At 38.6% G+C, this 13,081-nt stretch overlaps 1 protein-coding gene across 2 annotated transcripts; it reads right to left on the bottom strand.

Moving 5' to 3' along the window:
• Positions 1-1,649: 1,649 nt before the first annotated feature.
• On the bottom strand, positions 1,650-12,570 carry kat2a (K(lysine) acetyltransferase 2A). 2 transcript variants are annotated; one of them, XM_085404447.1, is made up of 19 exons: positions 12,517-12,570; positions 11,911-12,198; positions 11,501-11,624; positions 11,251-11,396; positions 11,032-11,121; positions 9,600-9,781; positions 9,301-9,492; positions 9,026-9,132; positions 8,642-8,746; positions 8,196-8,332; positions 7,180-7,388; positions 6,944-7,070; positions 6,667-6,777; positions 6,440-6,583; positions 6,227-6,341; positions 6,075-6,111; positions 5,531-5,594; positions 4,399-4,483; positions 1,650-3,261 (listed from the first exon to the last, which is right to left on the bottom strand). In XM_085404447.1, exons 2-19 carry the CDS (start codon positions 12,136-12,138, stop codon positions 3,068-3,070), a joined length of 2,397 nt encoding a protein of 798 aa, XP_085260573.1. In that variant the 5' UTR covers positions 12,139-12,198; positions 12,517-12,570; the 3' UTR covers positions 1,650-3,067. The 2 variants fall into 2 exon arrangements, with proteins under 2 accessions (XP_085260573.1, XP_085260574.1); XM_085404448.1 differs by lacking the exon at positions 12,517-12,570 and adding an exon at positions 12,374-12,512.
• Positions 12,571-13,081: the final 511 nt, after the last annotated feature.

Genomic DNA, 13,081 nt, shown 5'->3' with positions numbered 1-13,081 from the left:
CACCCCTTCTCATTACAGAGATGCACATCACCTAATATGCTTAATTGGTAGTAGGCTTTCGAGCCTATACAGCTTGGAGTAAGAGAACATGCATGAAGAGGATGATGTGGACAAAATACTCATTTGCCTAATAATTCTGCACTCCCTGTATGCAGGCAAGTTTGTGAAAGTTGCAAAAGGATAAACTAAAGTTAATGTACAAAAAATCCCAGCTGATTCGAAGTAGGAATTTTTACTACTTTTTTACAGCACTGTGTAAACAATATGCAAGTTCTAATAAATCCTTTGGTAATTTCCATTACCTATCCACTATGTGAGTCACAGCACAAAATATCAACAGTAAGGAGTGGACGCGTTGTGTGATACAGAGAAACGAAATCAAAAGCTCTGTGCAGAATGGGCCAACTGAGGGAGGCTCTGGAGGAACAACAAATCACAACTCAAATGCAGTGACAAAGCCTAAATGTCATTGACAATAAAGCAGTTGTTTTACAAGCCTTACATAATACAGCAGCAAGACATTTTGCAGTTAACTGTGCAGGGATTTTATGTTCTTTATAACTAATAGAAATCAATGAAAAATACCATGAAAAGAAGTAAAGTATACCATTACATCTACATTGAAGTAATATATTGTTTTTGGTGTGTCCATAAATAATTCAAATTTCATAATTCATTGTTTTTCACATTAGATTTTACCAAAACGCCTTTAAGAATTTGCATTCTTTGACAAGAAACAAACCACAACTGAAAAACACCACCTCCTTACCCTGAGGAGCTGGACTTTTGCCTGAGATGACTAATTTCTTTATTTTATCTAACTGGTTTAGGTAGCACTGTTAATGATCCACTAGCCTTTACAAGCCTCAAGTATTTTTGAAGAAAATAAATATTTTTCCTGATAAAACCTTCAGTTGAAAGTGTCAGGCCAACTGAAAAGTTACCCTAAATATATCTTAGTACTGTGTAAACCTTAGGGTGTTGTAGATTTTAATCAGTTTTTGCATGCACCACGCCCTTGATACACCCGTCTTGTTTTCATTGCATCAGGAAACAGAACTCTAAAGCCTATTATACACAATCATACAAGAGAGCCTAAAGACGCATTATAGATAACAGTCACTTATTTAGTTATATGCACGCAATTTTTTACATTTGAGCGGATCATAAAGTTCACTGATGAAATCAACCATTACACACTACGTGGCCTTAACTAGTGTTATTAGGTTATAATATTCACTGTCCTCTAAAAAGCCTTTTATGATTTTACTAATATTTCTGCCTCAGATTAAAAGTGTTTGTTGGTGACCTTCTTTATTTAGCCAAGTGACCATGAAAAGAATTATTTACCAAAAAAACCAAAAACAAAACAACCCCAACAACTTTATTGTCGTGAACAGTTTTACAGTTACAGTAAACGGTATTTAAACCATAACTCAACAGTAGCCATCCTCAAACAGCTGGAAGGTTCACTCAGACACCTTTTAAGAAAGTCTGAAATGCAACATTGGTAGTCTGAGGATGAACTACATAACTGACAACCCTGAATAACGAAACACTGACATCACTCCAACAATTCAAAGCTTGTCATGATTCAAGTACAAAACAAAACAGACATTCACACACACGCAAACATACGATGTTGATGAAAAGTTTAAAAGGAAAAAAAAACAACAAAAAAAACAAACAAAAAAAAAAAAACCACTTAAACCCTGCAACTGTGCCTGAAGGTTTTGTTTTGTTTTTTTAATGCACATTGTAAACTGTAGCCATGCATTAACACCTTCCACAGCTTGCGAACAGTGTGATAAAATAAACCAAGTCATGTTCTCTTTCCAAGTCATAATCTATACAGGACTGCTGATTAACGTCTGCCTCCCCTGTTTTTTGTGTTTGCAACAAAAACTAACCAGTAAACATGGAACCACCACAAAAGTGAGGCTACACACAAAGCACTCCCTATGTGGAAGTGACAGTCCTACAGGACAAATCAGTTCAAACACGTACAGTAAACACCTGCAAAAGAAGCTATACTAACTGTGACCTCATCAAAATCGTTTGGAATGCTGCATAAACATTATGTTTTATATTTTATGTATAAATAAGTATTATATTAGCATGAAAACGTTTCTATTAAGGTAACTTTTGACTTACTTATTTTCTTCATCACACAAGTGCTGGAAGTATTTTATGCCCAGTCCATCACGGAGTGCCTCAATTTGTCTTAACAGTAGAGCTGCAACCAGCAGTTATTTTCATCTGCAGTGCTGTTCTCATAATTAGTCATTTATCCAAATGACAATTTTCTTTTATCATGACCAACAGTCAAACATTTAGGAAAAAAAAAAAATCAAAATCAATAGATGGTAAATATTAAAAGAGAAAGCAAAAAAAAAAAAAAAAAAAAGTCCTCACTTGCAAACATTCAGAATTTGCACTTCACGTGAGAGTAACAATTTTACTCTTTTTTTTTTTTCTTCTTTTTTTTAAACAAATGACTAATTCAATTGTTTCAGTACTACTTAGCAAAGTACTTCCCATTTTTCAAGTGCTCTAAGCACTTTGCCCCTTAGAGCTTTTATATTCATTCCTATGAAAATGGCTGGGATGCTCAAGTGTCTCAGTAATGGAAGGCAACGTGGCTTTAGGTCCCAAGGTCCAGTTTTTGTTGTTTTTTTAATGAACTCTTTACTACTTAAACACTGGCTCCTGTAAAATGCAACAAAGCTGAATCTGTCACTCTACAAAGAATGGTGGAAAGTCGCATTATTACTTGGACCTGTAACTTTGGTACACTCATTGAAACACGTATTAGCAGATAATTCACCCACTGCGAGTACTGAAAGAAGACGTCATCAGGTAAGTTTAACTGGATCACATTTTGAAACTTGTAGTATTCAACTGGCTGTGATGCAAGTCCAACAATTTTTCAGCAATTCTTTTTTTTCCCCTTGAAAATAACCTTTTCTTAACCAAGATATGACAATAGCTAAAAATCTTCTCTATCTCGGCGTTTGGCCGCTGTGAAATTAACTCCTTGTAAGTCGAAATAGTTCTGAGGCAGGCTTCATTTCTCAATCAGACCTCCGTCTTTTAATTTGAAGTAGAAAAATTTTTCTAAGGTGTTGGCACACTTGCAGTACTCGCTGTCTGGGGGGTTGTACTCGCGACAGTTGGTGATGATTCGCTGTAGGTCGGCAATAAAAAGTTTCTTGGTCACATAGTATCTGTTCTTGAGTCTTTCTGTCATAGTCTTTAGGTCTGTGAGGGCAAAACAAGGACAAAGAAAATCTGCATAAATTAAAAAGTAATGGCTTAAATACCACAAACAATAACCCCAATTCCAAAAACACTGGGAAGTAAAATGTAAACAAAAATGAAATGCAATGATGTGAAAATCTCAAACCCATATATTATCTATATTATCACAGAAACCATTTTGATGGCAGTAACACATCTCAAAAACAAGGTGGAACATAGGCACAAGCAACTGGAAAAGTAAACTGGATTCAAAGGGAACAGCTGGGAGGAACCCCAAAAAGTTGATTGTGTTTGTCTGGTCATAGCATTTTCTTCAGTCTGAGGAAGTCACTTGGATGAGAGACAAAATATTTCTCCCACTGAAAACGCTACATCTAGATGAACAGAATCAACTTTTGTGATTTACTTACCTGGATGATTGAGCATGCGTCAAGACAGTTGGGAAGAACATTTTACAACAAAATAGGTTAATCCACAACATATCAGTAACATGATTGGGCATTAAAAAAAAAAAAAAAAAAAAAAACTATCAAAAAAAAAAAAAAAAAAAACAAAAACAAAAAAAAAAAAAAAAACCAGCAGCAGCTTCTATCAAGGTAGCTTTTTTGGGGAAGGCCACCCATTTTTCAGCAAGACAATGTTAAGTTGCCTATTGCATCTATTACAATAAGAAGACTTGGTAGTAGAAGAATCCAGGAGTTAAACTGGCCTGCCTGCAGTCCAGACCAATTAAAAAAAAAAAAAATTGGCATCTCATGAAACCAGTAATACAACAAAGACGACCCTGGACGGTTGAGCCGCTAGAATCCTATATCAGACAAGAACGGGCTCAACACTGCTCCCCCTGAAAGTCCATTAGCTATTGTCTTCAGCTCCCAGGTGTTTACAGACTTTTGATAAAAGAGAGGATGCTACACAGTGGGAAACATATAGTCCCTGTACCACCTTTTTTAAAAGATATGTTGCTGCCATCAGGTTGAAAACCTTTTTTTTCTTAAAGTGACAGATTTGCTAGGTTTTAATTTCTTATGTTTTTACTTTGAACTGTGTATTGTATTGTAAAATGCAGGTTTTAAGAGATTTGCAAACTATTGCTGGGGGGTGGGGGGTCATATTATCTAAGAGAGGCTTACTCACCAATAGGAAAACGGATGATTTCGTAGTAATCCGGAGCTTCAGATTTCTTCACTGGTTCCATAAAGGGCCAAGCATCAGGATGAGTCTGCAGAGGTGACAAAGTTTTAGTTAGTCTCAGGTCTTGTTAGTCTGGGTGTATCCTTGTGTGTGCTCCACTCAGGTGTTAGCTGGGGCTTGTACCTGAAAGCAAGTTCAACATGCCAAGAATCTCTTTTCCTTAAGTGTCCAATGACAAACATGCAAATCTGCTGGCAGCAGAGCAGCTTATGTTACAAATATTGAAAAAATACTGACTGAAGTCCACACAAGTGATGCATCCAAAGCAATGGTGTGTGACTGAGTGGAGAGTCAAGGAGGTCAATTATATGAAAAGGCAGTGACCTGTTCTGAACTGAGGAGGGGGCCTTTGAGTACATATTTCACCATCTAAAGCGGTTTTCATGTTTTCAGCATCCATGACTCCGCTTGGGCAGACTGTGACCTAAATTTCGTCATCGGACATTAAGCCTGAGGACATACGTGAATGTCCATGTGCCTGTTTGTTGTTTTGTGACTGGGCAGACTTGTCTGTGTAGAATTACATTACAGTGCACAAACTACACATATGCCCAGGCAGCTGAAGTATAACAGAAATGAGTATTCAGCCGTCGGGTCTCCAGCTGTCCATCTCTGCAATAGAGTATAATCCAGGCTTTACAATACTGTGACAGCGGCCATTCCCAAACTCTTCGTGAATATGGTAGCCATGGAAATAGATCAATAGTCATGACAATATTAATACTCGAGATCGTGAAACTGAACTCACGGTCCATTGTTAGTCAATGCAAATTGACTGTTATGCAGTCATAACAGTCAATTTGTTATGACTGTGTAGGTTGATTTGTCTGTGTAGGTTCTCACTCATCCAGGTCATGGTAGCCATGAGAGCTTGAAAATAAACAAATACAACTGGACTTTTGTTTTGTTTTAAAGGCATTTCACCTCTCACGGATGACGCTTTTTATGGGAACTTCTTAGCACCATGATGTACCCTGGTAAAAGAGTTAACCCTCATAACAGCAAAAATCTATGGTTAACCCTGAAGTTAAGCCCCAAATACTGCTTCCGAATACAGGCCTCTGGTGATCCTCACCTTTATCTGGGCGAGAAGGTTCTTCAGCATGTTGTATAGCACATCAGGATCCTTCACCTCTTTCCTATGAAAGATATAAATGATAAGTAAACCTTTGACTACACTTAGCCCTCTCAAGGCAGGCGTTGCCGATTTGCAACAGTTAAAAACTAACAACCTGATTACCCCACATACATATTTTATGAGGGGTTTTTTTTACTCAGAAGTACCACTGCAGGACTTGGTTGTGCATTAGCAACAAAAAGTGTAATTTGAACCTGAGAAGGTTAAAGGACCTGTAGACTTAAAGACACAACAAAAAGCTAAAGTTAGGTGAATACATTTCTGAACACCAACAATAGTGGCATCTTAGCATTAATACCAAAATCATAACAACTTCGATAAATTGTATATTTCAGTAGGTATTTCTTATTATACATTTTTTTTGTTTGTTTTCTTCACTACTCAGTCATTTCTAAATCTTAATCTGTTCAATGAAAGTGTCCCTGCAGGGGAGGTCACAGTCCAAAGCAACATCATTTAAAAATATATCCAAAGAGTTTACCCTTTGTCCTTGTTACTGGGTTTCCAGCCTGTCTCTCCTGAATAGAAAGACAAAAAAATAAAAAAATATGTATAAAAGTACTTGTAAGTAAAACATTAATAAGCATTTTATTATATATATTTTCAGACACAAACACAAAAACAAACACTCACTTATGCCTGGAATGCTCTCCACTGGGATCTGTCGTACTCCCTCTTTGAAGCAGGTGAGACCCGGGTAAACCTTTCTGATCTGGCTTTGTTTCCTCTCAATCAGTTTCTTAATAATCTATTGACATTTTCAAATTTATCTCATAAGAAACACACTGACATGTTCACAAAAATGAAGAAAAACAAGGTTTGCTTTAATGAGAACTTCTGACGTACCTCCTTCTGTCTTTTAATGATATGAGAAAGCTCGGTATAAGGGATTCTAGGGTTCAGTTCGCACTCCATGAGGGTCGCTCCCTCGTAGTCTTTGATGTATCCAAGGTATCGACTCTTCGGCACTTTGATGTCTTTGGAAAAGCCCTGCGGAGGGAAAAAGAAAAAAAATTAATAGAAAGACAAAAATGAGAGAGGGAAAGTTAATGCACAAGTCACGCCTGCAGTACCTGCTTCTTGAAGTAGCCAATGGCATACTCATCAGCATAGGTGAGGAAATAGAGGATATTGTGTTTGATGTGGTACTCCTTAAGGTGGTTCATCAGGTGGGTACCATAGCCCTTAAAGAGACCCGAGAAAAAGCACCGTATTTATAAAAGAAATTCCAACAATATTCAGCAATACTGCTCATAATCGTATTCATGTTTATTTTGCTATAGGTACGTGTAGGTAAGCTGGTTTTTCCGAACTGAAAACTGAGTATAAATTTAACCCCTTATTATATACCTTAACTTGCTCATTAGATGTGACGGCACAAAAGACGATCTCTGTGAAGCCCTGAGTGGGAAACATCCTAAAACAGATGCCTCCAATGACGCGGCCATCTTTGATAAGGGCTAGGGTCTTGTGTTTCCTATTAAAAAAACAAAAAACAAAAAAAAAACAAATAATAAAAAAGACGGAGATGTCAAACATGTGTGGGCCTCAAGTGGCACAACATGTGGAAAGAACGTTAGACTTACGGGTCAAACACCAGTCGTGTTATGTACTCTTTGGGCATACGAGGCAACTGATGTGAAAAGACATTCTGTAGGCCAACCAGCCACATCAGGATCTTCTTGTTTGATTTCTGGGAAAGTGAGTTTCCAATGACATGAAACTCTATGATACCACGTCTCTCCTCCAGCCTTGCAGTCTCATCACGGGCAGCATTTGGTGTCAGCAGATTAGTCTAGCAATATTAAACATAACAAAAAAAACAAAAAACAACATCAGTATTAAATGTCTTTAAAATTGTACCAAAACAACACCAACTTCTTTACATAACCCTGGTGTTAAGTCAAAGCTTTTTAAATACCACCACTTAGGCTGTTATGACACATCATAGTAAATGTGACTGAACTCATTCATAATTGTTCCATGCTAAAAATGTTACCTTGCCTGGTGAGTTAAAATTTTGATCACAGAAAATTGACCAGGGTGTCTCCTTAGACATAACTAGGGATGGGTATCGTTTAGGTTTTATCCGATACCAGTACCAAACCGGTACTTTTGAAACGGTGCCGGAATAATAATATTTATAATAAATAAAAAACGGCTTTTAAAAAAAATAAAATAAAAAAAAAATAAAACGCTATACGTCGCCAGGTGTTTCATCAGATTCGAGGTGTTACCTCCTTTGCACAGTATTACAGTATTAGCTTAAAGCAATTGTTGCAGGCTGCTGAGTTTGCATATTTTGCTGTGAAGTACAGCCAGACTTTTGACCACTTCGCCTTGGGCATTTTTAATCTGTAGCTTTGCTCTAAAAGAACATACGTACCTGGGCCCGCCTACTACGCTTGCAAAGGTAAAATGATTGGCTAGAATTCAAAGTGTGTGACATCTCAGGGAAAAAAAGCACCGAAATGTGCGCTGCTTTTCGGTCTGGTTACTACCGTTTATGTCAGAACCGGTGATACCGGTACCCATCCCTAGACATGACACAGGTGTTATGAACTTAACCAAACATTAAAAGAATGGAGTTTAACCAACTGACCTCTGGTCCGAGCATAGCAGCAGGGTCAGTGATTGTCATCATGACTTCATTGACCAGCTCCATTGGTATATCTCCCATCACACGAATCCGCTTGGCATCCTCCAGGGTCAAGGTCTCGGGAAGTTTGCGCTTTTCTCCTGAAATGAGCGCAACATTTCTCAGATCAAAGCAATAAAAAGCATAAACATTCGCCGACAGTGATCTATGACACAGGAAGGTCTGATTGGAAAAAAAATAATAATAATCTCTACATCTTAAAATAATATATATTGATTAGCCACGATAGTAAAACCCAGTGACATGCTGGTTCACCTTCAAAATATCATCCAATTGTGCACCCACAGGAAGTGCTGAAAACATGTCTGATCCACAGAGGCCACTGACAGCATCTAAGCACTAGACATTCTAGACTCCTGTGCAGGTGGTTTTAATGTTGGTTTACACACCTGTCTTTGGTTCTGCTCCACCAGTATCCATGCTGCTGACAGAAGAGCTGCTGTTCAGACACTTGGACAGAGCAGGAGAGCCAGACACTGAAGCCGGACTGATCACTGCAATGACAGACAAAAAGACTTGACATATTTACAAACTATACAACAGGAACTAAGCCTTCAGTCACACAGGTCTAGAGCCTTCCGGGCAACCATAGGTTGCGCAAGAAAAATGCACAGTCATTGAAACGTTGTGTGCCACACCAAAAACCTTCTTGTGATTTCTTGGGTTGCTAGCATACTGCCACATTCACTCTTCATTTGCCTTTAAACATATGCCTTACACATAGACCAAACACATTGCAAAAGCTCAACTGTACAACTTTATGACTGCCTCACCTGTCTGATGTCCGAGCTGTGTGCCATCGGAGGCCGGCATGGTGAAATCAGCCTCCCATATGGGTGAATTCTCACCATAGATTTCCTCCTCCAGCATGGACAAGAACCTGAAGACACACATGTACAAATGTAATAACCATAAAGTGATCCCCACAAGATGAATGTGAACAGTGTCCAGTGCACCATCAAGTACACTGATAATCTTTCTGCAGCTTTTCAGGTTGCCTTTTAACTTGAATACAAGGATACACCGTTTCAATAAAGCTTGTCCTTACTTGGGGAAATGTGTAAGGATAAGTGTACGTTTCTCTGGTAGCAGTTTATCCTTCTCCACCCTAAACTTCTCCAGGAGTTGGCGTCGGGTGACAGTGAAAATGGACTTGAGCAAGTTGCGCCCAAACACCTGAGTGGTTTCATAGCGCGGTAAGCTGTCATTACTTTGCGGAACATGGCAATAGCACAACCACCTGCGATCATAAGAAGAAACGCCTTATTGCACAGACTGACATACAATAGTCACTTTAGAAACAAGTAAATGTACACATCGGCTTTCCCTACTATCAAATGAACGCACCTAGTGTAGTCCACTTTGTAAGCTGTCCCATCATCCTTCTGGGTACGTTGACGATACTGCGTAGGGGTCTCAAGCTTCCAGTAATTTAGGCACAAAAGGAACATCTTTGACAGTTCAAACATTGTCTGTCTTTCCTTTGGTGCAAGGTGGCTGAACTTATACTGGACAAAATTCAAAACCCCCTGTGAAATTAAAAGAAAGACAAAAATATTTAAAGATTTAAAGTAGGGCTGCTCAATTAATCGAATTTTAATCACGATTACGATCTGGGCTTTCAACGATCATTAAAAATGACTGAGCCGATTATTAGCCCCTCCCTCATTTATCCGCGACACCTTAAAGGCCGGTCCGTGAAAATATTGTCGGGCATAAACCGGTCCGTGGCGCAAAAAAGGTTGGAGACCGCTGATTAAGAGGACCCGAGGGAAGCTCGGAAAGCTAAGCAGAAGTTATTTGGAGAGTGACTGCCGTTGGTTGAAAAGAGAGTTTAAAAAAAACAAACTTCAGTGGTGTTGCACACTATTTTATATTATTTTTTAAAAGTCATTGTTAACCCTTTAAAGCCGGTCAGAGCAGCACGCTCCGTTTTGCGTAACTATTTTTAAATCCCTGTAGAACCTGAACCGTGTAAGCTAGCGCAATAATTTGTTTTGCATATGAAACCGGAGGAGTTGTACTTACATCTCATACCATCAGCTTGTCCTCGGTCACGGTTTCGTTCCACATATAGCTTTGCAAAAATTGCATAAAAAGCGCTTGCAGGAACAAAAACATAATATTCCAGAAACAGGCTTTGCCGTTCCTATCAGCTGTTCGTAACACTTCCCACAGTAAAATGATGCACATGCTGTTTTCTTTGCAAATTTGCATCATAGGATTGTTTTTTGTTTTTCCTGCAGTATATAAAAATTGCTGTATCTCCAAAATAAAACTATGAAGACACTCAAAATAAATTTCCTGTGGTGGGAAACTATTTTTTGCAACTTTATTGTATTTAAAGTTTTGAGGGATAAACCTCTTAAATTTCTCCAAGTAGAAATATATGTAAACAAAACAAAAGCGATTTTCAATTTTTTTTTGTAGTTTATTGCACTTTTTTGCAATTTATGTAATTACTATGCACTTAATGCATACATATTATTAAAATATGGGCTATAACAGTTGTATTGATGTATAGCAACTTGAAATGCTCCCACAAATGGCACTACAGCATGTAAAAAAAATAATATAAGCTCTGGTGGACTTGGTTCTATAGTAGGTCTTAAAGGGTTAAATAAATATCGTCAAATAATCGTGATCTCAATTTCAGTGAAAATAATCGTGATTATCATTTTTGCCATAATCGAGCAGCCCTAATTTAAAGTCTGTGCTCACCAGTAAGTACACTGCTTAAGACCAAAACATTCACCGAAGCTATTTTCTTAAAATTTACCTGCTCAATGTTGGGCTTCTCAAAAGGTGGACTTCCGAGGGATCCTTCTACGACTGGCTGGCTCATCTGAAGGATGCATTTCCTCAGCAGCTGAAGGAAAGAGTGTAGAAGTAACGAGACAAGTTTATATCGGGCTAAAAAAATGTCATGTACATCAACTTCTAAGTTCAACTGAACCAGTATCACAATCACACTAATGTTTGAATGCCTTTTCCATACCTTAAAAAGGTAGAAATAGACCTGCTTGGTGTCAGTGTCTTCCTCTTTGTGTACAGACATAAAAAGGTTCTCCACATCAACCACCATCCCCAACAGCCTGTTAATCTCATCTTCAGACACGTTCTCCAGATGTGACACATGATTAGCTGTAATTAAGGTGTAAAAAAAATGTAAATGCATGACTGGAATACACGTTTGTTCGTTATTACAGCATGTCCAAGGTGAGCAGTACGTGGATGCTAGTTTGTACCCAGAGCATGTCCACAGCTGCGGCAGGGCTCGCTTAGGCTGGCTGCTTGCTGTTGCAGATCAATACGTGTGGCCGACGGTGGGTTTGGGTTTTTCCATCCATTGCACTTGCATGTGTCATTAGCCTGAAAATACGCAAATAATCCATACACATCGATTTACACAATAACACAACTGTAGCTTTTGTACGTAAATGAATGACTGTTCAGTTAGCCTAACAATAAATGCATTTTTGAGGCTTTAATGTGAATAATACAGCAAATACAAGACTGCCTTGACAGTTAAAAACTGATACTGCAACACGTATGTTAGGTTACGTGCTACATGTTTGTTCCTGAATATACACAGTAATGCTAATACTGTCTGAAGAGTGCTTTGTTATGGTGAACTTTGGCTAGCTATGCTAGCTACCTTGCATGCGGAGAATACGCCAAGTTTTTCAAGCTTCTTCGCCCGTGGGAAAGCTCGGACTTGTGCTTTTTTCTGGCTTGCACGTTGTTGCTGGCTGAGCCCTGGTCTGACCGGGTCACTGTTCCCTGATCCTGAGCCTGCAGTAGTAGTAGTACTGGAGCCCGCTGACCCAGCAGACTGGGCTTGAAGAAGCCGGGGTTGTAAGGCCTGCGCCGCCGGGTCCGACATATCCACGCTGCTATAGTTTCTTCCTCAGCTCCCGTTTAGCTCATATGCTGCATTCAAGTTCTGTCGGCAAAGTAGGATTTGTTAGAATTGCAGCAAAGTTATTTTGTACTGTCTACGATTAAAACCGATATAGCCTTCTTCAGATTTATTGACAACTGATTTATATTGCCCCTCCCCTTAACGGACCCCGACCAGTTAAATCCGCCCACAGCATAGATCAAACGAATCAACTCACTGTGATGGTTTAGGTTTTTCCTTTAATATGCTACACTTCTGCATGTGTAACACGTGCAAAAATAGCTAACTAAGTGCCTGTAAGGTTAGGAATCTTGTCATTTGTATGTCCTTATATTTTAAATGCGTTAACATAAATGTTACCACAGATCTCCGCTTGCATGTCTTCCTTGCTCACCTTCCTGCCGTGTGTTGTTAAACCCTCTTTAGCTAGCAGCTCACCCTCTATTGGTTATAGTGGGATCTGCAGCTCTCACATTTTTGTTTTACGTAAAAGGAGCCCCAGATGTCACTGTATGCACCCCAGAAGTAAATGACAATCCACAGTAAGTATTAGAAAAAATATCCAATATAAATGTTTAAACGATAGTGTCATTATCAACTAAACCCCATCAGGTAAATTTAAAGTTTTAGGATTCCTTCAGGACTATTATAGAAGGCTAAAATCTGCTCCTTTTGGGCCTTTTCTATAGGACAATGTTAAAGGATAAGATTAAAGACATTCTGACTAAGGAATAATTAAACTGAATAGCTCCACACATCCAAATTCAGGATTAAATATCCCTTTTTATACATGTCCTCTTTTAGGCATGTCAGCAAAACAGCTGCCACAGACAGCAACTGACCTCAAGTGTGTATGCATGTTAGTTTACACAATGTGAAAATGTGATTTAACAATAAATAATAACAATAAAAACAGGTTCTAGCC

This window comes from Rhamphochromis longiceps, linkage group LG4 (genome assembly GCF_057381845.1).
Source record: "Rhamphochromis longiceps isolate RC_006_pf linkage group LG4, R_longiceps_female_GT1.1, whole genome shotgun sequence".
Lineage (NCBI taxonomy): Eukaryota > Metazoa > Chordata > Actinopteri > Cichliformes > Cichlidae > Rhamphochromis > Rhamphochromis longiceps.
Note: the sequence above shows the minus strand (reverse complement) of the source record. Positions and strands in the feature narration are given on the sequence as shown.

Coding starts and splice junctions, on each gene's coding strand:
- kat2a (XM_085404447.1), bottom strand. CDS start 12,138: ATGTCGGACCCGGCGGCGCAGGCCTTACAACCCCGGCTTCTTCAAGCC. Junction 11,397..11,500: donor CAGCTGTGGACATGCTCTGG/GTACAAACTAGC, acceptor CCTTAATTACAG/CTAATCATGTGTCACATCTG. Junction 9,493..9,599: donor TACAAAGTGGACTACACTAG/GTGCGTTCATTT, acceptor TTATGATCGCAG/GTGGTTGTGCTATTGCCATG.